The 22,752-nt window shown below is 42.0% G+C and overlaps 1 protein-coding gene across 8 annotated transcripts in view; it reads left to right on the top strand.

Annotated features, from left to right (window-relative positions):
* Positions 1-22,752, top strand: part of ITSN2 (intersectin 2) — a 68,750-nt gene that overhangs the window by 13,201 nt on the left and 32,797 nt on the right. For 7 of the 8 annotated variants that reach the window (XR_002436764.1, XM_021391348.1, XM_021391351.1 and 4 more), the window contains exons 3-12: positions 12,021-12,113; positions 13,618-13,681; positions 14,531-14,694; positions 16,026-16,223; positions 16,532-16,628; positions 17,675-17,817; positions 18,751-18,814; positions 20,991-21,128; positions 21,251-21,336; positions 22,322-22,584. Coding sequence is in view for 7 of the 8 variants with exons in the window: in XM_021391348.1 (XP_021247023.1) it covers positions 12,021-12,113; positions 13,618-13,681; positions 14,531-14,694; positions 16,026-16,223; positions 16,532-16,628; positions 17,675-17,817; positions 18,751-18,814; positions 20,991-21,128; positions 21,251-21,336; positions 22,322-22,584 (1,310 nt within the window). In the remaining variant the exon portion in view is untranslated. Of the gene's footprint in view, positions 1-12,020; positions 12,114-13,617; positions 13,682-13,936; positions 14,100-14,530; positions 14,695-16,025; positions 16,224-16,531; positions 16,629-17,674; positions 17,818-18,750; positions 18,815-20,990; positions 21,129-21,250; positions 21,337-22,321; positions 22,585-22,752 lie in introns of those variants that run through there. The other variant, XM_021391349.1, reaches the window with a different exon arrangement.

Genomic DNA, 22,752 nt, shown 5'->3' with positions numbered 1-22,752 from the left:
TCTTCTCTCTTGTAACTAGTGACAGGACGAGGGGGAATGGCTTCAAGTTGCGCCAGAGGAGATTCAGGCTGGACATTAGGAAATACTACTTTTCTGAAAGAGTGGTCAGGCGCTGGAATGGGCTGCCCAGGGAGGTGGTTGAGTCACCGTCCCTGGAGGTGTTCAAGAAACGTTTAGATATAGCATTGAGCGACATGGTTTAGTGGGGTTATTGGTGGTAGGTGGATGGTTGGACTGGATGATCTTGTAGGTCTTTTCCAACCTAGCTAATTCTATGATTCTATGTGTTTCGTCTCCTATGGAAAGGCTGCAAGCTGCAAAGCATGCATACAGCACCAGATGGATCACAGACATTGGAGTCCAATCTCTGTGAGATCCAGGCCTAATCGAAGGAACTCATCTCAAGTCCTTTAAAAGTGGCATTTAGTTAAACTAAATATCCAGTACCTTCAATATTACATTGCTGAAGGAGTTAACAACAGTTAAAAAGGACAGGAGCTGAAACAGCTTAAAATGCATTTCCACTTAATTAATCTTTGTGATTGCTGTATCTATCACGAAGCAGCTTTCCCTGTCATGGGATGTTTTCTGTTACAGCTGGAGAGCAGTTGCAAGATGTTGCTGTTCTCCTAACTCCCCTTCTTCTAAAGGCTAGAGTTTTTCAGACTGGGGCTGGATCTTGGTTTAGGGAAATTTAATCTTGACAGTCTGGCAGGAATGAGGAAAGCAGTATTTGCTGATCAGTATCTCTCAGAGTTTCCTTAAGTACCACGGGAATTTTGGAGCTGTGCTTTTCCTGTTTATGTTTTTATTTGTCCTTCCTCTTCCCTCCTACCACCTGTTTCCTTTGATATAATGCGTAGCGGTCCAACAGGAAAATACCTCTGATAAGCTGAGACGCAATAAGTAAGACTCATAACTCCATTTCACTTTCTTTTTAACCTTAATAATTCAAGCTGGATTTTGCCCTGTTGGTGAATTCAGTGCAGAGTGGGTTGAATGGGGCTCTGGTTCCGCTGGTGTCAAGGATAATGCACTCACAAATTGCCTTCTCTATTTAAGAAGTCTATCTCAAGATCCCTGGTCTGAAATTTCTTGGAATTGGTCATCATGGTTCAATTAAAACCTTAATGAGTGCAACATGACTCTTAACCTCGTGTGCACTGCAGACACGGAAACTGTAGACTTGGATATCAGCAAGTGCAGATAAAGATAGCGAGCTGGATTACAACTTGCAAAGAAAGTATCAGAACTCATTCTTCCACCTCAAGGAAGGCAAAGGAAACAAGGGAAATTCAAAGACAAGGACAGAAACATTCTGTGGCCTTACTTACGTTTGTAAATTAGTCCCTCAGTTCTGCGTGAGGACACTGGTTTTAGTTGATATGGAGCAAGCTTCATGTGTTCAAGTCACATGGACTTATGTGTTCCACTATCAAACTCTGCAGAACATTAGGTTTCCGGTTGCACGTCCTGTATCAGTTGGGTACAACGGTTCTAAGAAGTCAGAAAGTGTTCTGTAGGATTGCAGAAGTATCTTGCTCATATTTAATTTTGGAAATTGTGGAAGCTGAAAATAATTAGACATGGAGATAAATGTTAATGTAATGAAAGGAGCTGGGTTTTAATGGAGGCGGCATCCCATGCTTTCTTCAGTTGCTGAATTTTGTGGATGGAGTCTTCGCGAATCTTGTCTTTGGAGTTTATTAGAGAAAGAACTGGCTGAAAGGGAGAGAAAATGGAAGTGTTAGACTAGGACATTGTAATAGCGAAATTCTGCTTGGATTTTTATCCTGGGACCAAACGAACTCGTTTATTATTTATGGCAGCATCGTTAATGCAAAGCACGTGTATGCTGGTTCAATTTTCAGATGACACAAACTTGGGAGTCATTTTCCAGGGAGGATTATTCAGGAAGCACCACGTATCATCGGTTCGATTCCATCGTGTTTCCTCTGTGCTTCCTCAAGTAGCTTTATAGTCATGCTGCTGTAGGCTGGAAGAATTTCTGCTGTGTGCTGGGAGCCCAGGGTTTGGCTGTGACTAAGGGGGAAGGCAACCGGATGTCTTGGATGAGCACGTAATAATTATTCTAATTTGAGGGAAAGGAAATGCATCGTAGAATGTGATGGTGAAATAAGTCATATTGTGTGCTTGTTGCATAATGCAGTGCAGCAAGGCTGCCCAGGGAGGTGGTGGGGTCACCATCCATGGAGGTGTTCCAGAACTGTGGGGACGTGGCACTGGTCAATGGGCATGGGGGGATGGATTGGGGTTGGACTTGGGGATCGTGGCGGTAACGCTGAGTTAAATAGAGATGAATTGGCTGTTAGTGCACTGGGATGGAAATCGGAACGGTTCTGGGATGTTCTGCAGGAATTTGAGCACCATAAGGCAGAGCTTGCTTTTTGGGAAGGAGTTATGTGTGGTACCTCCTCAGAGCAGCAGCGGTCCGGACACGATGACCTTAGAAGTCCCTTGCATCCAAAACCAACCTTAAACATTAGTTGGTGACTTAGCAAACATTAGTTTTGCATCTTCATCCACCGAGGTACCTTAAGCTGCCTTGTCTTGATGAGGTTTTACTTCTAGGATTGTGTTAGGTTTTGTAAGGTAAGACGGTGCTGAGTGGGGGACCGGGGGATTCATCATCTGTAATATGTGTATAATTCAGGCTGCTTTAATCATTTTGGATGCCAGTGAGACTTCCTCGTGGATTTGTCATTCCTCAGAGCATGTACTTAAAAAGGCAAAACAGAAAACGTAAGGAGATCAACAGATACTTCCCCAAAATGAAGCCAGAGCCTGAAGGCTTCTCTGAAGGGACTCGCACATCAATTTGCCACGTGGCAGAGCTTCAAAGGGCTTTGACAATTGGAAATTTCACTCATCTTGATGGAAAGATGAGCGCCAGCATTTTGGGAACTGAGCTACTAGTCTGAAGAACTGCTTCATATGACTGGTGCAACTTAGAGTGCTTTGGCATAGTGGTAGATGCTGCCTTTTTAACATCTAAATACCGTGCCTTCTGTGGTCGTTAGGGCCTATGCATGTTGAGAGATAGTATTAATTGGTATTGGCAGAATGAGTTCAGGTTTAGCCCCCTAATCATAATGGCAAGAATAAACCATTTTTAGACATTGTCCATAGTCTGTCAAATGCATTTATACAATGCTGCAATGTTACTTTAATGAGGGATGTTTTGGGTCCGGGCTTTTCAATATGCTGGATCAGTTGTTGAGGACATCTGCTGTTTTTCTTACAATTGAACAACAGCCTTCAATCATAACTGAGATAGCTGGAAGGTGAAATGCTGGAAAGCTTAAAAAAGAAGAAACATTTGTGGGACTAAGTTTCTTACCAGTACACAATGAAATTATTGAACGTACAGGAGGCAGAAAATGTGGGTTTTTTTTTCCTTTTCCTTTTTGGTGGGGACTCATTGTCTCAAAAAAGCAGGAATCCGAAGCCTTCAATGCTTGGAACCAAAACTTGAGGACTTCTGGCTCCACAAGTCTCCCAGGTTGCTGGTATCTGAAAGTTAACAGAGTGTAATGCCTGAGGAAGGATCTGTTCCTGATTCTCTTCTCTCAGTGAACATGAGCTGCTGTGGATACAGGATTAGGAACTACGGTATAATCCGGTACTGAAAGTCTGAAGTTCTTAAATGTGACATTTAAAAATTCATTATGTTTAAAATCCAACTCTTTAGCTTGCCTGGAAACTATTATTTATACTGATTGTAGCTGAAGATTCTGCTAATTAGTACTTAACGTATGTCATGGAGTACAGTTTAAGCAAACTCGTGTTCTTGCTTTTGTTACCTTTGTGTTTTCTTTTCCAGCTTTCCCTAAGTGTTACCAGTGTACGATGACTAGAACTTAGAAAGAAGAGGGTAGCAAGAATGATCAGAGCACCTTCCATATGAGGAGTAATTGTATTGACTGGGACTTTCCAGCTTGGAATGATGGATACAGTAAATGTGTATAGAACGATGACTGACCTTGGGAAGGTGACAAGAGAGTGGTAATTGATCTCTCAAAATACAAGAATTAACCAGTATCAAATGAGAATTCCATTGGCAGCTATGAAACAGAGCACTTAGCACGGCGTCAGTTAGGCACGGAAAGCTGTGGATGCCAAAAGGTGACTTGGATTCTGTGGGTGATTAGATATAGATGGATTTTCACCCCATTTATGAGGTACACTTCCAGATAAGGAGCTACACTGGGGGCTGAGAGGCTACACCAGGAAAATGTCACCACAGGCTCACTTCATGCTTTCCTTATGTGCCACATATTGAGCTTGGGAGCTGGCTACTTAGCTAGGTGAATAGTTGGTCTGAACTGGCAGTCATTACCGTGGTTTGTTTCTTAAATTATCTCCTAATTTGTTTTATTCCACAGATTGCTCAGGAAATGCCTCTTCATCTTCCTTCCGTCTCACCCTTCCTGTCTGTTTTTTTTTCTATTTGGTGGTTCTTCTCTTTTCCTCTTGGTCCCAGACTTCCTCTTCAAGTCTGAGAAACTGGAAATATCATGAAGATAATAACTACAGAAGTTACTGCAAAGGATATAATATTATTTGAACAAAGTTCTGCTCTGATTTTATGTTAGATTCTGTTGTTGTAAGAGGCTCAACCTAATGTCAAGGTTCATTTTGCATCCTCTTCCTTGTTGTTTTTACTGCCAGTGTTTCTCCCAGCGCTGGAAGATTTGTTAGCTGCTGCAGATGAAAACTGACCTGAATCTTGTTAGTTCTGCTGCATTCCAGAGAGTTTTGCTAGACAATGATTAAACAAATTGTCCTTTTGTAACTTTTTAATTAATTAGTAGGGTTTTTCTGAATGCTGGTGAGCAGCAGTATAAAAAGAATCCGCTTTGAGTAATGGAAGCTCTAAGCATCGACGTTTTCTTCCTGAGCGGTGATGATGAAAAGCTTTTTCTTTCTGTATTAAACACTTTGATTCTATGCAGGTTGACGGCAGTTCACCCAGGAGAACTGCTGGCTTGCCCTAAACTGAAGGATAAGCATATCTTCCAACTTCTGTGTCATGTTGTGCCAAGGAAGGCTGCAGAGGCTGCCAGCTGGAAGTGTGCTTACGCTAGCAACAAATGGAGGCAGGCTTTGCCTCCCAGGGTATGGGGGAATGTGGCAGAGGACAATCCATTTTGTGTTGTGATAATGCTCCTTTGAGCATTGTGTACCTCCCACTGAGAAGTTTTTGTTGGGGCTTTGTGACTATATTTTCCCTTTTCCATCTCTGAAATCCATCAGGAAGTATTTGGATTGTACGAATCCATGTCAGTGGGTAGAAAAGCGAGCTTGCTTCCCATGCACCCATCAGTAACTCAGCGATGACAGGTGATTTCAAGAGCACCGCTTTTCCAATTAGGCAGAAATTACTTAATGTTTATTGCTGCTGTTGAACTGAGATTTGGGGAAGGCTATTCGAGAAATCTTGTCTCATTAAAACTTCATAAAATACCATTGAATCAGTCGACACAAATGCTAGAGCCAACAAGTGTAAATGGTAGCGCACTGATGTGTGCTTCAGAGTACCGTCACGTTTACACACATGTTGTCATCTGTTCTTGCACTAGTGGAGCTCTGACAGAACTCCAAAAAGATTTTCATTCACGCATGTTAAAAAGGAAATTGCTGCACTTTGCTGCTTCTGTGTTTTTTCCTTCAGGTCGCTTTGCTGGGTGCGTTGCGTCGTGTTCCAGTGGAGCTTGGCAGTAACTGAATTAAAAAGGAGCTTCTAAAAATGGATAGCCGTAATGAGCTAAGTGATACTGTGATTGCATAAGTAGAGGCATATCCCACTGTTACAACCTGATAGTTTAAGTGCTTTGGAATCATCAAGTTGCACCTGTAAAATTCAGAAAACAAGTGGATCTTCACCATCAGCATGCACTGTACTATGATGTGTCTTACACTAGCCGAGGTGCTGCATCTTTAGATTGTTGCAGGGATTATACTCATTCTAGAAGGACTGTATTTCTACACTGAGATCATGGCATGGCAAAGAAGTTCTCGTGTTCTTATTTTACGACACGTTTTGTACATTGAAGTCGGGCTTCAGTCACAATTATCACATTGTCAGTGAAAACACGGCATGGTGTGGCACGCTGCTCCTGTTTACAGGGCACGTGCTTAAACAGCCCCAATACATCATTTTAGTGAACTACCAAACCTGAGCACTTGTAATGCACCACAATATGTAGAAATCCTATGCAGGATGAGGGGAGTATGAGTTACACCCCGCAGTGCAACATTTGCTGCTTCTTTCTTCACGTTTCTGTGAGCGTGCCCTTGAGTTGAGCAGGCGTTTCTTGGCCAGATCTGTTAACAGCCTCGCTGTGTGGAACAGTTATTTTTGGACAGCACATCAGAGACTTTCAAAAACCCTACAGAAAAAAAGTAATAAATTACTCTTGGCTTCAGAGGGCACAATTCGTAGACCTTGAGTAGAAAGACAAAATGGAAGGGGAAACCCAGGAGCTTTTTCCCACTGTTGAGTGAGCTTTAGCTACAGGTGTTTCCTTTGTAACAGGGTATGTGTTAAAGAAACTGCTCAAGCTGTCCTTAAGCACAGACATGCTCTTTTCTTTTCCTCTGGTAGTTGTTGCAGTGTTGCTTCGTGCTCCTAGAGCCTCTGTGTTGCTGGTCGGGTGGGGCAGGTAGTGGTGGGATTAATGTGTGCATGGGGAAGGGAGGTTGAGTGTGGGTCATGCTGTGGTCCGAGGGAGCTGGCAGTCAAAGATGAGTAGGTAGCGTTTGGGATGGGCAAAGAATCAACAAAAATGAAGAAAAATCAACAAAATCAAGAGCAACGAGTACTGAGAATACTAGAAACGCTGATAGGGAATGTGGAAATTCATAATGATGGTGAAGTGTTGTGTGCTTGAGACTCTTAGCGTGTGTATCCAACACCAAGGAAAAACAAGAAGTGTGATTGCACGCTTCGTTTGCCTCCGTTGGGGCCATTCAGTCTGATCTGTAGTGAATATTTCTGTGGTCAACTTAATCCCAGTCTCCCTCTGTTTGTATTTGTAGGTAGAGTTATCCCAGTACGTCGCACACCGAACAGTTCTCCTGAGTCTGCTTGATGGGAGGCAGCAGTGAATGCTCTGAGTGGTTGAATTATGGAAAGTCCCTGGTTATGAAGCTGCAGGCAAGCTGCTGCTTGAGATTTCCCCCTTTTTAAGCACGGGGATAAATATTTATTTAGGGTCATTATGAAGTTTACTGCTAGTTTTTTTGGGTGGTTAAAAAGGTGGTGTATAATCACTCGTCCTCCTGACTTGTGTGCGCAGGGAGTGCTCTTTCAATTTAGTTTTATTATCTCAGTGGAGTTAATTAACTTTGTAGCTCGTGGGAGCATAGTTTTTGTTACAGAATAACAAACAAGCAGCACCAAGCAGTGAAAAACAGACACAGTTCTCTGTAGAATGTGGTAACGCCTTGCCCTGTTCCGCAAGTGAAGAAGTTGTCTGTTTCACTAATAACACCAGTGTGCACGGCTGCATTTGCCTGTAGGTCATATTAACCAGTGGCAGAAGTTTCACAGCAGCATTTTTGAGGCTGTTTACTGCTCTTCTAGAACTGCACTTTCTTTTCTCCCCTCTTTTACATTTGCAGCTCGCCCTTTTAAGGGAAGAAGAAGCTTGTTTCTGTTTTGTGTTGGCAGCCCATCAAAGCGCGTCCTTTAGAACAGCCATTAGGACTCTGCATCACGCTGATAATTTTCTGAAGAAAATAGAGCTGTCCCTACCAAAGTCTGTGATCCTGTCATAAATGTACCCTAAAGTTGTTTTAGGAAGATGTCTTCTGTTTAGGAAGATCTTTAAGGAGCAGAAAATATTGCTTAATCCCCAGCGTAGTTGCTTATTTCCAACACCATGAACTTGTGAGTGCCACCGCATGGAATTACGTAGTAATACTTGTCACATGAAGGAAAAGACATTATATATTTTGTCTTCCTTAGAGACTTATCTTGAAAGCATGTTAAATGAATGATGTTGCAGCACTGGTTTTTTTTGTGTGTGTGTCTTTGTTGTTCTGCACATACTTTCTATGTAGGTAGAATCTATGTGTGACTTTGAATTCTTGAACGTATTGCAGAGCCATGGAATGGAAGTAAAGGAGATTTCTCTGTTGGTTTTTCCCAGCCTTTCTGATTTGGTCTAAGGAATCAGCTGAGATGTTTCTGGACCTTGAGCCCCTATTTCCCATGCTGAATCTTGAGAACGCTCGTCAGTCTGGATGTTCATCAAGAGTCTGCTCTGAAAATACTAGCTACCTCTAGCAAAAGATTTGATATCTGTCTTCTAAAAATTACACAGAAATGTGTGTTGTATTTCCTTTTCTTTCATAGAAAAAGAAAGCGAAGGCAGTAGTTACTTTATCCTAGGGAGTGTTGGAGAGGTAAGTCTCCAAGTTCAGCCTTTCTTGAGTTTTGATTCCAGTGTAGTCAAATACAGTGTTAGCTTCATTCATGCTTCAGGTATGAAGTTGTGAGATTGCAAAGAAACCTCTTGTAATGAACAGTGGTTTTGGGAGATGGCTTTTTGCCAAAGACACTGTCGTTTTCCCTTCAAAACTATACCTTTAATAATTGGGAAAAAATATCTCACGACAATTTCCAAGAAATTTAGGCTAAGTTAGAGAAGCGGTAACGTACTGTTTGTTGGCTGCAGCAAAGCCTGCCATGAGAACCTGGCTACTTAGTACTACTACTTAGTACCAGCTCAGAATTTCTAGCTTGCCAAAGGTTCACCACTGCTCCACCAAGGGATGCGTGCCTCTTCCCCAAAACTGTGATCGGCGAGGCATCCCAACCCGCCCAAGTCTGACCAGAGGAGCTAGATGCCTGCAGGTCAGTTTTTGTGAGTCATGTACGATGTGCTGTGATTAAGAGCTGGGGCAGTGAGGGATGAAGAATGGCAAAGGCTCTGGGCAAGCTTGGTTGTTCCCTTTGGCCAGATCTAGCTTACCGGCAGCACGTTTCTCAGCCCTGGGACTGAGATGTTTGGGCAAAAGGCCATTGAGGCAGCCCGGATACGTTTAGTTTATATGTCTTGGTGGCAAATTTCTCTTTGTTTTTTCCTGCAGGAGTGGTCTTCCCATTGTCGCACACTTTGATGTGCCTGCAGCACTAATGATTTAGTGGAGTTGTACTTTTCTTTTTCACTTCTCTGTCTCTGTTGTATATCAGAAGACGTTCAGTGGCCCAGAAAACTCGGTAGTTTGTATACCAGGCCATGTTGACAGGTCAGTTGCAGCACAAGTGGTTGCTTTGGGAGATGACCGCAGTGTTCCTGAGGATCACGTCGTGTTTTGGTAGTGATTTTGCAGGGGGGCTGAGTTGCAAACTAATTTTATCAGCTACGGTAAGTCTTTATTTTGATGGTCTCATTTGTAGTGTAAGTAAACATGTAATTACTTTGAAGAACGGTTTCATGAGGCGCTTTGTGGACTTGCCAAGGCCTCGTGTTCAACCTTGTTGTTCAGAGGGTTGATTTCAGATAGACTGATGTGGTATTTTTGCTTGGAGGGATCTTATTTTTAATGACACTTACAATACAAGTGTTTTTTATACTTATTATTATTCTTATCTCCAAACTGTTAACATCAAAAGAGTCGCAGACACCTGGTTAAGCTGAAAATAAGCCCTTGCAACACTTTCACCTTCCCTTTTGTGCTATGCCCTTAATTTTGTATCTTAGCTTGTAAAGAATCACAGCCCCGGGAGGACTTTGTTTGGGTATTGCCTTGCTCCACCCTGCTTATCTCAGTTCTGTGTGGAATTTACGGCATGTTTTCCTGCAACCTTCTAAATTACAAGGTGCTCTGTTATTTCCTTTTAAACATCTTTAATGTTGGCAGCTCTTGAGAGATACTGCTAAAATTGTTGAAAATGAATGTTCTCTTTGAGCTTGTAATGTATGTATATTTTTATACATTTAAGCAGAATATTCAGGTATTATGGGCTTTGGGTCTTAAGACCTACTGCGTTATTTTCTTCCATGTCTACAAAAGCCCTCAGTAGATGAGAGCCTATCTTTATGGAATAAGTTACGAGGGATTTTTGGTTTCTCCCTGCGGCTCAGGGAAAATCTGGAATTCTTACCATGGAAAGTGAATTACTGGCAGGTGGGCCTTCTCAGGATATGTATTCTCTCCGTTTCCTCAAACTTCTGATGACACATGGCTTCATGGTTCTCACTTGGGCAGGGCAGTAGCTTCTTGGGGTGTCCGGCTCGGGCTCTACTGGATGCCCTTGTTGCTATAATAACGTTGTTTGCGGTCCAGGCTTTTCTTGAATGAAATTTACACTCGGTCATGGCGATGGATGCTGAAGAAATGCTTCTGCACGTTTTGTTTGGAAACTGAGGAGGGGAAAAAAAGAAAGAAAAGTGACCACGTTTTATGCAAAGGGCCGTTTTGCTGCAGTAGGTTGGAAGAGTAATTGCCATCTTCTCGTACACTTCATGATACATTTATATGACGTCGGGAACTTCAGTATGTGTATAAACAGAAACCTGCAGTATAGTTTGAAATGTATTCCTTAGATAAGGTGCAGTGGTGCGGGTGGTGTGATCTTTCTGTCAGTGCTCGTGTAGCACTGGGGAGCGTGGTGGCTGCCTCCATCTTTGAGTCCAGTGGTGAGCCCATGGACAGCTGGGCCAGCGTGGTGGCATGGAGAGCCAGGAGGAGGCCAGTGAGCTGACAATGCTGGGTTCCTTGTCCCATCTTCATTCTCCTTCGTCCACACGAGATCTCTGCGTGAAACAGCCGCTTCAACGTAGACCTTTGGTAGCTGCTGCTGGAGGGGGAGGTGGAACTCCAAACTCAGGTGCTTCAAGGTTATATCCAAACGCCCTCCCAGCATTTTGCCATTCATATCTCTGTTGAGTTTCTCTTATTTGTTTGCTTTCTAACTATTTGTCTTTCCCTTTGAAGCAGCAGTGTAAAGAATTCAATATGTAAACATGGGAGGAGGGTGGTAGTCCTTAGAGAGCCTTGTAAAAATCTTACTGAAAGAAGCATTTGTTTCCTTGGCTGCTTTTTACTGAGCGATACGATTCTTTGAGGAGCGGTGTAACAGTTCTTGGGAAGTGGTAATGATGATTAGAATTTGTTAGAGATGTTTTTAGTAAGTTTTTAACGTTATTTCTAGGGGTTCCATTCAGAATTTTGGCTCGTTCTTATATTCCTGGGTTGGAAAATGAGGTTTTGTCAAAAGCTTCCCAATTAAAACTTCTCGTACATAAATCCCAGTTAAAAAGAAGTTACTGGGAAACTGCTTTTCCTGCTCAGATGTGAGTGATTCTGGTCACTCCTGGTTCCATTGACTATACCAGCTCATCTCTGTACACGTGATTATTCCTTGCAACTTCTCCTTGTTACTTTGAGGCTATAGTATTTTTAAACATTTTCCTTTTAAGTATTGAAAAAAGCTCAGTTGAAATGACGTGCTATTTTAAGAAATAAACCCAGAATGTTACTCCTTTACCGTACAAAACCAGCCTGTTTTTATTAGCAGTCCCAGTGTTGATTTTAGGGCATCTGCCAGACGAGGCACGAGTCTTTGGGGCAGCTTTAGGACATGTGCCTCCTCTGTGGGACCCTTTAGTTGACACTGAATCCTGTTTGTTCACCGGTGGGGCAGGGGAGTGTAGGTTCACGCAGAGTGCTGTGGTTGGCATGCTTCCTGCCTGAGCTGCAGGCTGACAGCGGCCACAGGCAACTACTTTGCAGTGTCTTGGGAAGCCAAAACGGCTTGTTTGAAAGCAGAGCAAAAAGCAGCAGGGCTGAGGAGTAGTTACAGCTGCCACTTGCACATCTGGGAAGCGCGTTTGCATTTCATAATGCCCTTGCCAAACTGGTAGGAGCTGGGTGTGGCTGGTTCTAGCTTTGCCCTTCAAGAAGCCAAGCTTTGCTTTCACAGGCGACGTGCTTGATTTGTCAACATCTTCAATCTCTGAGTTTTTGTTGTGTTGTTGTTTTAGGAGGGCCGAACATATGGGCCATCACCGCGGAAGAGCGGGCCAAGCACGACAAGCAGTTTGATAGCCTTAAGCCCACGGGAGGCTACATTACAGGTTAGTGTGGGATTCTGCATTACACATTAACTTCTGTGTCCACACAAGTAGTGTTGTGAAACAGTTTGAAATCTACATCCTATTTCAGGCCTTTGTGGTGTGACTAATAAGAATACTTCGGGCAAACGGCCACAGGTTATTACTAAACTTGTACGAGCTTTGGACCGAAGTCTGGCACAGGAGCACACAGTTATTAACCCCATCACTTCTGCAGCCAGCGGCCAAGGGCTGTCACTCTGCCTAGTTTTCAAAAAACAGAGTAAGAGGCTAAATCTGCACTGAGATGGGAAGCTGCCAGCAAAACACTTCCAGTAGCTATTGTGATGCCGGGGACACAAGAAGTGCTCTCTTCTGTCTGAAAAGGGCTGGAGAACAGTGTGCTGTTAGATATCTTTGTTGTGGAGTAGGAGGCAGGGAGAGAGATGCTGACAACTCGTCCTTGTTAATGACTGCTTGTAGTTTATTAACCCTAACTCCTGCCTGTCTGCCTATCTGCTGACACTGTATCTGCTAACTCTAGTGCTTCTGTTTTTCCTCTTTTTGGTCTGAAAAGGACAGAGAAAAGAGTGGGAAGTTGACTGTGGGGAATATGCACTTCTACTGACTAAGAGATAACTATCTCCTGCGTTGACCAAACAAATACTGCTGTCCCAGTGCTATTTTAGAGCCAGCTGGAAAGTGTGCAGTCCCAGGGACTACCTTGAGGCCACATCAGGGCTGTCACATTCATGTCTGCCGGCTTCGTTATTTATTTGTTGAGTGCTTGGAATTAAAGACTCTATGTGAACAGAAGGGGAAGAGGGTGCAGAAAAAATAACGCAAAGCCTTAGCTTTAAGCTTTTATAATTTGCACATAGATAAGCATAAACACCACTGTCTGTGTTTTATTATATCTCTGTTTAACAGCACAGTCAGTGTCAATTGATGTGGAATTTGGTATGGATGTGCATGGTGGTTCCTGTTCCCTTCCTGAAATATTGAATTATTGGATGCTTCTGTGATGGAACAGAATATTGCTTAGAACATGAGATTTTTCTTTTCTTCTTCTTTTTTTTTTTTTTTTCCTAGAGGGACAGTAATGGCTCGGGTTAGATTGGATAAAGGAGGAGGAAAGAAACTGTGTGCTCATCCTTTCCTCTAAAAGTAATTAGGCCAGGATTAAATTTTTGGTCACTTATACTTGTATGACGTTCCTTGAAATCATGCACATTTGTTAAACTGTTGGCAGCCGTTGTTTCTTTTTCCTCCCACTTTTTAAAGCTTCTTCCAGCTCTTTGAAGCTGTGCTTCTGAGAGCAGATTCAAGATTACAGAAAGACATCAGGTAATCGCTGTCACCGAGGAAGGAGCTAGGTGATACTCAACCAAAAAGATGAGCATCTAGCACGGCGGTTCCTTTTGAGGATCTGCTCCCACAAGAGCACATGAGGTCATCTGAGATTCCTGATACTTGTCAATATCCATGTCTCCAGTGTGAAAGCCTCTTTCTTTCATGTTTGTCCTAGGTGATCAAGCACGTACCTTTTTCTTGCAATCAGGTCTACCGTCTTCGGTCCTCGCTGACATATGGTAAGGTGTTCTTTCTCTAATTTTGTTTTCCTATGTTTTAAGATAGGAAGTGCATGGTATCCAGCATTAAAACAGACAAAAATCTGAAGCACTGGATTAGGTCAGTTATAATATGCTGTAAGGATACCAACCCAGAACTGTAACATGGGAACAGGACAAAGTTCTGTTCTTTGCAACGTGTATGTGTTTGTTGCAACGCTTGGAATATAATTTTCCTTCTTTGTAACTCTTCAATCTTCATCCATGGTGCTGCAGTGGGTGCTGTTATCGAGATGTACACATCCTGAAAGTCAGAGTGGACCATAATAATTAAGAGGAACTCACTGGTGGACAGTGTGAAAGAAAGCATGTATTCTGATATAATGCTAAGTTAGTTTCTTCTTCTGACACTTCACAGCACAGATGATCAGCAGCACAGGTCAGCACTTCAGTAATTCCTTACACTGCCAGGTACTCATTTAAAATAATTGTTCTTGCTCACAGCACAGACAGGAGCATTGCTGTAGCAACAAGTAAGCAGGAAATTCTAGGCAGGAGATGACTGTTTTTCCAGATGTCTTCCTACTCTAAGTATTTAATACACAGCAACTTCAAAATTGAAGTCAGTGGAATTCTACTAAGTGAATCAACTTGGATATGGTTAGACAAACGTTATGCTTTGAAATGATGCAAACTTCTGAGAATTTGAATGTTGTCAAAAGTAGAAAGTATATAGGTGGTCGCAGTATTTGTTTTGTTGTGTAAAAAGAATAGATAAAATTGGTAGTAAAGCTTCTCATTCGGTGAAAAACTTTAAATTACATTTCTCCCTTGTGGACTCTTTCTTTCTTTTTTAATTTTTCTTTTAAGGGCACTGTCAGACTTGAACAAAGATGGAAAAATGGATCAACAGGAGTTCTCTATAGCCATGAAGCTCATCAAGCTGAAATTACAAGGACAGCACTTGCCTATGGTTCTCCCTCCTGTCATGAAACAAACTCCAGTACTTTCACCTCTAATGTCGGCTCGCTTTGGTACTTATTAATATATAGTTAATTAGTGTTCAAAGAGAAAACACATAGTTGATCTGCATTCAAATGCAAGTATCATTAATCTGACCACGTCGCTGAGGGAATCAGTTAAAACCAAAAAACCACCGTGGCTGTGCTGATGCAAGAAATCCCCTAAGCCTCTTTCTTGAGGCAGAGCAAATTGTCTGACTTCTTGATGACTTCATTATCTGAAGACCTTCAATAACGAGGAAGAAGCTTCTACTGAATTTTGGCATGAGGTTCAAGAAGGCCCTTCACATCTGCCTTCTGACTTGCAGGCTGTCATACTGAAGGCCTTTTTCTGTCTCCCTCCTGTTCACTCACCAGATTACACTCCTAACCTTTTCTTCCTTTTCAGTTAAACTTAGCAATAGTCAAAGTTCTGACAGCAATTTTTTTAAAATACCTTTTCAAAATGAATCAGATTGTTCACTTTATCCTCGATGGTATATAATTATTTTTAACTTTTCAGCTGTGTTTTGGAATTCAGTGCATGTCTGTTAGTTGATTGTTGTTTTATAGAAGAAAACACAGACCTGGTTTCAGCTAGGCTACAAAATTCAGCATGTCCTTCTTCCAGTGTTTATACAGTTAGATGTATGCGTGTATTAATTACACGTGTGATTTTAAATGTCTGCCCAGCTCTAAATCTTGTGTTTGCATACCAGTGCATGCATTTATATTTAGCTGTGGTTGGCAAATTAATGCTTACTATTAACCTTTCATCACCTCATCTACATCCTGTTTTCTTCCACAAGATTTAGCCAGTAATTCAAGTATCCTAATCAGAAAACTGCCTTAAAGAAATCCTTTGCTGGGTGTGTGTCCTGGAACGTGGACATTTCACCTTTATACATTCTTCCAGGACCAAGATTAGGAAGAGACTTACTTCAGAAATACCGTGAGCTTTTCTCTGTAGAGGATTGTCCCAGGTTTCCTGTTCTATTATAATTCTGTCTCAGGGGGCAGACACAGAAGGGCTTGTTGAAAAATGAGCTATGTCGATAATTATAGAAAATTACATCTTAATCCTTCTGTGAAATATTTGCCAGGTCAGCCTTGAGAATGAATTGCTCGCAAGGAGTAGGGTTTTGTTTTTATTTTGTAAATTCATATTCTTCAGTATATTTTCTTCTGTTAGCTGTGTTGTGGAAATGTTAGAGGAAAAGTAAATATTCTACACAAGCATCTATTTAATGGACTGCATCTCTGGATGCAGGCTGCTTTGTGTAGTTTTTGCTTAGCATGGTGGATTCCATTTCTTGCTGGCGTCTCTGCAATATGAAATCATGAATTGTTTGTTTTTGCTTTAGGAATGGGTAGTATGCCAAATTTGTCCATGCCAACATCCATGTCTACGATCACACCATTAGCTCCAATGTCTCTGACCTCAATGACGTCCATTCCTCCTTTGGTTATTTCTGCTCCCCTGGTGCCTTCTGTCAGTACCTCATCATTGCCAAATGGAACATCCAGCCTTCTGCAGCCTTTGGCCATGCCTTTCTCTTCAAGTAAGTGTAGTGCAGCCCACCACCTGATTTGATCTGTAAATCTCATTTTCTCTGTGGCTAATTTCAGAGAGAAGCACTGATGCTAACGTGCAAGTTAAAATATATATTTTATATATATATATATATACACACACACACATATGCGTATTCTTTCCAAAGTTCACATTCATCATATCTTTCCTAAGTAAATAACCTTAAAAACAAGGCACTGATTAGTTTTTCTTATTTCTCTCAAAGACTTGAGTGTTCGTGACGAAGCGTTGCCATGCCCCTGTTTTCTTTACAGCTTTTGATTTTGTTTGTTTCAGTGCAGCCTCATACTGGTTCCTTAGGTCCCGTGGCAGGAGGGTTTGGTGGTTCTAATATGCAGAAGGCACAGTCACTGATCGATTTAGGATCTAGCAGGTATGAAAGTTAAGTTTAAAATGGCTATATCTTATCATAGAATCATAGAATGGCCTGGGTTGAAAAGGAGCTCAAAGGTCATCGAGTCTCAGCCCCCCTGCTGAGTGCAGGGCTGCCAACCACTAGAGCAGGCTGCCCAGAGCCACGTCCAGCCTGGCCTTGAATGCCTCCAGGGACGGGGCATCCACAACCTCCCTGGGCAACCTGTTCCAGTGCGTCACAACCCTCTGTGTGAAAAATTTCCTCCTAATATCTAACCTAAATCTCCCCTGTCTCAACTTAAAACCATTCCCCCTTGTCCTGTCGCTATCTACCCTCACAAACAATCGATCCCCCTCCTGTTTATATGCTCCCTTATACTTGACTAGTGTGCCTCCTTAAAAACACGATGCACTTACGTTTTTAAGGTATTCTTCATTTACAATGGCCTGCCAAATCTGAAAGTAGATTGTTTTGATATAGGCAAATAATATTTTTGGTGACTAACAAGACTTTCTGAAGTAGATGAGGAAAGCTCAAATGAGAGAAAGCGATGCCAAAAGGAAGAGAGTGTACAGCATTAGCGAATAGAAGTAAAACTTACAAGTGGTTGTAAAAGCAATGTTTATGGATTGATGTGCTCATTCATTATAGATAGCACCAACAGGCATGTAAGAACAGCATTTGTTATAAATATTGATCTGTGAATGTGCTTCATGAATAATAGAAGATCATAAATCTTTGTCATCAGCTGCCCTGCTCACTGATTTTAGAGCTTTGTCACAGACAAAAAGGAAGGGTCTAGGTTAATCTGTACAGTTGGGCTTTGAAGGAGCAGTTCCCCCAAAAATCAGTGCGGAGGGTTCTCAGTTCCAGGAAGTGACTCAATTGCTTGCACCTTCTTGCTGCTGATACAAGACGTGTAGGATGAATGCATGTCCAGCTTTGGGCTCCTCATCCGGACACCAGATGATGCTGTGTATCTTCTGTTCCGATGCCTATTTATTAAGCCAAGTAACAAACTTGGAGATCATCGTTCTTTCTTTCTTTTTTAAATTGTATTACAGTTCAAACTCTTCCTCCAGTGCTTCGCTAGCTGGGAATTCACCAAAGATTGCACCCTCAGACTGGGCAGTTCCTCAGGCGTCCAGATTAAAATACAGACAGAAATTTAACAGTCTTGATAAAAGTATGAGTGGATATTTATCGGGTGAGTATGGCATTTGGTACAGATGGGGGAAAGCAGTAGAGCCAGTGCTTTCTGTGAAAATGAGAGACATCTACACAATTGCTTTTGCACCGTGTGCTCTATCTGTATCCCTCAGTAATTGCTCAGATGCTTGGGCTTTGTCATCTTTTCAAAGAAAGCAGTTGAAGAAAGATGTGGCAGCACTACAGGCGTGGATTGTAACTTCTGGAAAGTAATTTAAGGGAGTAATTCTTTGACTTCTAGTGACACTTGTGCTGTGCCACAGCATTGGGTGATTTTTGAAAGACTTCACACAAAGTTTGTACAAGAGGAGAATTCGAAATGAATCAAAGTTCTTGTGAAACTGGATTATTAACTGTAATCCGGTGAGTGGAACGCTGAAAAAGCAGGAGGTGGGTTTAAAGTCAGAGTGTGTGCCTGTAGCTGACCAGATCTCTCATTTAGATTGAATACTTACCAACCCTCTGCCTCAGTCTTTCAGTACGCAAAAAAGGACAATTGTCTCTTTCCTGAAAGGGACTCAGTGTGTTTTATCTTGTTTGGTTGATTTTTCAGCTGAAGGTTTCACTGAGTTGCCTAAAAAAAGGTGTACGGCAGTTTTCCAGCTTTACTGGCTCAAACTTTCAGCAGTCAATCAGCTGTGCTCTTGTAGCAGCTGTGGGGATTACCATAAATACCCATTTTTTTTATGTCGGTTTTTCTGTTTTGACCTTTGAATGAAAAAAGAAGCGCACAAAAAATACTTAAATCTTCATTGTGTTCAGATTGTCATGTCTTTTGTTCAGCCTGGAAGCAATGCCAACTGTCAGCGATTAATGAAAATGGATTAGATTAACATCAAAAATAAACATGCCCCAGTTCATGACCCAATTTTGCTGCATGTGAATCTTTGTTCAAAGTATTTATTAATCTCTTCTACGCTTTTTCATGTAGGATTTCAAGCAAGGAATGCCCTTCTGCAATCAAACCTTTCACAGACTCAGCTGGCTACTATTTGGTAAGTTGAGTTACTGATTGTGCATTCGATGCATTTATGGTGTTAAAAGAGAGGAAGTTCTTATTTAATAAGAAATGATGAAGGGACACCATAGATTTACCATTGTAACCAGAAACTAAGCTGCTACTTAAACTTGTTTGGCGATTGATGCATTTTCAAAATACACTTCAACTTAATGTAATAAACTTTTCACACTTTGTTTTTTGAGCTCCATAGCGTAGTACAGACATTAATTTCAGCTTCCATTTCAGTGGTGTGCTACTTAAGCTGAGGCAAGGGTTTGTTCATTCAAAAAGCAGGATTGTAAAGCAAAAGACCACCTGATCTTGTTAAAGTATGGAGAGCTTAAAAAAGGAGTAGCCCATCAAGGTACCTGCATATTAAACAGCTTTTAAGATTTGTCTTTACTGTGCTGATGGAAATGGTTACAGTTCATAGAATCATAGAATGGCCTGGGTTGAAAAGGACCTCAAAGATCATCTGGTTTCAACCCCCTGCTGAGTGCAGGGTCACCAACCGCTAGACCGGGCTGCCCAGAGCCATGTCCAGCCTGGCCTTGAACGCCTCCAGGGACGGGGCATCCACAACCTCCTTGGGCAACCACCACCCTCTGAGTGAAAAACTTCCTCCTAATATGTAACCTAAACCTCCCCTGTCTCAGTTTAAAACCATTCAGAGGAGGGTGACAAAGCTGGTGAGGGGTCTGGAGCACAGGCCGTATGAGGAGCGGCTGAGGGAGCTGGGATTGTTCAGTCTGGAGAAGAGGAGGCTCAGGGGAGACCTTATCACTCTCTATAACTACCTGAAGGGAGGTTGTAGCGAGCTGGGGGTCGGCTTCTTCTCTCTTGTAACTAGTGACAGGATGAGGGGAAATGGCTTCAAGTTGCGCCAGGGGAGATTTAGGCTGGACATTAGGAAATACTACTTTTCTGAAAGAGTGGACAGGCGCTGGAATGGGCTGCCCAGGGAGGTGGTGGAGTCACCGTCCCTGGAGGTGTTCAAGAAACATTTAGATATAGCGTTGAGTGACATGGTTTAGTGGGGTTATTGGTGGTAGGTGGATGGTTGGACTGGATGATCTTGTAGGTTTTCCAACCTAGCTAATTCTATGATTCTATGATTAATTTCCCCCTTGTCCTATCACTATCCACCCTCGTAAACATTTGTTCCCCCTCCTGTTTATATGCTCCCTTCAAGTACTGGAAAGAAAGTTGTCTGAAGGCTTGAATAATCTGCCTTTAACTTGCTAGATATGGTAGTCTGGATTTTGCTTTCAGACATAACATGGATATTATGCTTGAACTTCACAGTTCCAGCGGAATTCGCAGTAGTTTTGTGCTTTACAGCTCTTTCTGAGGGTCCACTGTCGTCTTCCTCTTTATCTCGTGGGCAGTCGTTTGTTTGTCTTTACCAGCAGTGACCTGAAACATTACTCCTACAAGTTCAACTAATTTGATTGCTCACTGTGAGGGTAAAAATGCAGTTTGTGGTTGTATTCATCCACTTTGGAGTATGGGGAAATAAAGCAGGTACACAGCTACTGTTTCACTCCTGGGTGCCTGGCCTGAATTTATCAGTAGCCAGTGCAAGTTTGTCTCTGTGCACATGTAGAGGATTAACAGACCAGGTTACACTTTTGCCCAAAGTAAGGAATTACTGATATTTCTACTGGCATATTATGGTCTTTATTACTGTAATATAATAGTGACAATGTAACAATAAGTAACAATAGCGTGTGAATAGTGCTGGTCTGTCAACACAATCAAAATCTCATTTCATCATCTCCTGCTTTTGTTTTTCCCTGTGGTGTGTGAGTGGGTGGTGGATTTTTTTTGTTCGATTCTTTTTTAAACTGCTCAATTTTTTGGTGTGTCCAACTCTATGAGTACAGCATGTAGCACAAACACTTAATAAGCATTTCACATAAGTCCAGTCTAAGGACACGCTCCTGCTGTTATATCTGCATAGATGGTTCTTTGAGAACAGTACCTCCTTCCATCCGCTCCTTCCATCCACAGTTCATATTACTAATTTTAATTATTTTTGCCAGATGATTTCAGAGGCATTTTCTGTTTTCGGTATTATTTCACAGTTTCAGGTGTGAAAATCTTCGGCTGTCACTTGTGAGTGGTTGTGATGTTTAATTCTAATTATTCTTACTATTAAAACTACGCAGGTCACTAGCTGATATTGATGGAGATGGACAGCTGAAAGCAGATGAGTTTGTGTTAGCCATGCACCTAACTGATATGGCCAAAGCTGGGCAACCTCTGCCACTAACTCTGCCTCTTGAACTGGTACCACCTTCCTTCAGGTAAATTGCTGAGGGCAGTGAAACTATACCTTCCACAGAAATCTTTAATGCAAACAAGGTAACGGTGTTATTTGTCTAATGGGGTTTCGTGGTTTTTTTTTTTTTTTTTTTGCCATCTCCAGGAGTGGAAAATACACTGAAAATATTAATGGAACTCTGCCATCTTACCAGCCTGTGCAAGAGGAGGAGCCACAGAAAAAACAGCCAGGTAAAACAAAGTTCATGGTCTCATTGTTGATATATAGGGCTATCTTGAAGGGCACTGGAACAGTTAGAAAGTGGAAGACATGATCAAATCCCTAGGGAGCTTCATTTCAGGAGCTAGCTCCCTTTTAACTTGGATGGTAGGAAGGTTGTTAAGTGGATGTAATCAGCCTATTACATCTAATAAAATTGAGAAGGCAAGGATAGGTACTATTATTAGCTGTAGGAATGGAAAAGTGTGCTGATTAATAATGTATTTTGGAAAATAAATCTTTCATTTCCAACTACTGCAGTGCTACCGCAAATTTTTTTTGCGGTTGAGTGTTACTGGCAGTACTTTGTTCTGCACATTTTGAAAACAAGAGATCCCAGTGTTGTTTAATTATCTGAAAACAAGATGTGATTTGCACACAAATTAGATTCTGCTGTTGGCTACGTGATGCGACCAGCGAAGGTTTGTTGTGTGTGGTGTGGGACACAACTTGCCTCTCTTTTTGGAAGAGTGGTTGCTGGGAACCTAAGTCATTCCTTTCAGTCTCTTTCTATCCCATACTGCAGTAGTTGAGCTTAATCCTGTTTTGTTCTCTGCTGTTTTTAACTCCAGGAGATCTTAGAGGGAACGCCCTTTAAGGCTGACTCTTTCTTTGTGTGGTAACATTTCTTGCTCAGTGGAAAACCTCTATAACAAAATATTGACTTCTCTTAGCTTATAAAAGCTGTTCCTTTGTGTTGCCTCTGAAATTGAAACCATTTTCTTGGTCAGTTTTAAATTGCAACGTTATTGCAGTTGGAATGGACTTAGGAAAGTTTCAAGGTATTTTTGAGAAGAAAAATAATACTAGAAAAAATGTGAAACGCTTACGTCATCCATGAGCTAACTACCTGAACTTGCCAAAAAGAAAATACCTATCTTTACTGGCATAACTGAGGCGCTTGTTTGAGAGCAGTGTTTTGCACAGGACAGAAATAACCATTTTTCCTTGTTCTAGTGACGTTTGAGGACAAAAGAAAAGCAAACTATGAGAGAGGAAATGTGGAGCTGGAAAAACGCCGTCAAGTCCTGCTGGAACAGCAGCAGAGAGAGGCAGAACGTAAGGCTCAGAAAGAAAGAGAAGAACAAGAACGAAGAGAGAGGGAACGTCAGGAGCAGGAACGGAAAAAACAACTTGAAATGGAAAGGCAGCTGGAGAGACAACGAGAGCTGGAAAGACAAAGGGAGGAAGAAAGGAGGAAAGAAATAGAAAGGCGGGAGGTTGTTTCTTTGAAATTATTTTCATAATGCTTTAAGGAATATGTACGTGCATACGGTGTTCACTTGATGGAGCGTTCAGGATTTGGGCACTGACTTTGACCCCTTCTCCTTGAATGGCCAGGGGCAGGCTCTCTTGGAGAGAGAATGTCGTTTCTGTCTGAAAATATT

This window comes from Numida meleagris, chromosome 3, assembly GCF_002078875.1.
Source record: "Numida meleagris isolate 19003 breed g44 Domestic line chromosome 3, NumMel1.0, whole genome shotgun sequence".
In the NCBI taxonomy this organism is placed as follows: Eukaryota; Metazoa; Chordata; class Aves; order Galliformes; family Numididae; genus Numida; species Numida meleagris.
The sequence above is the reverse complement of the archived record's forward strand: the minus strand, read 5'-3'. Positions and strand labels throughout refer to the sequence as shown.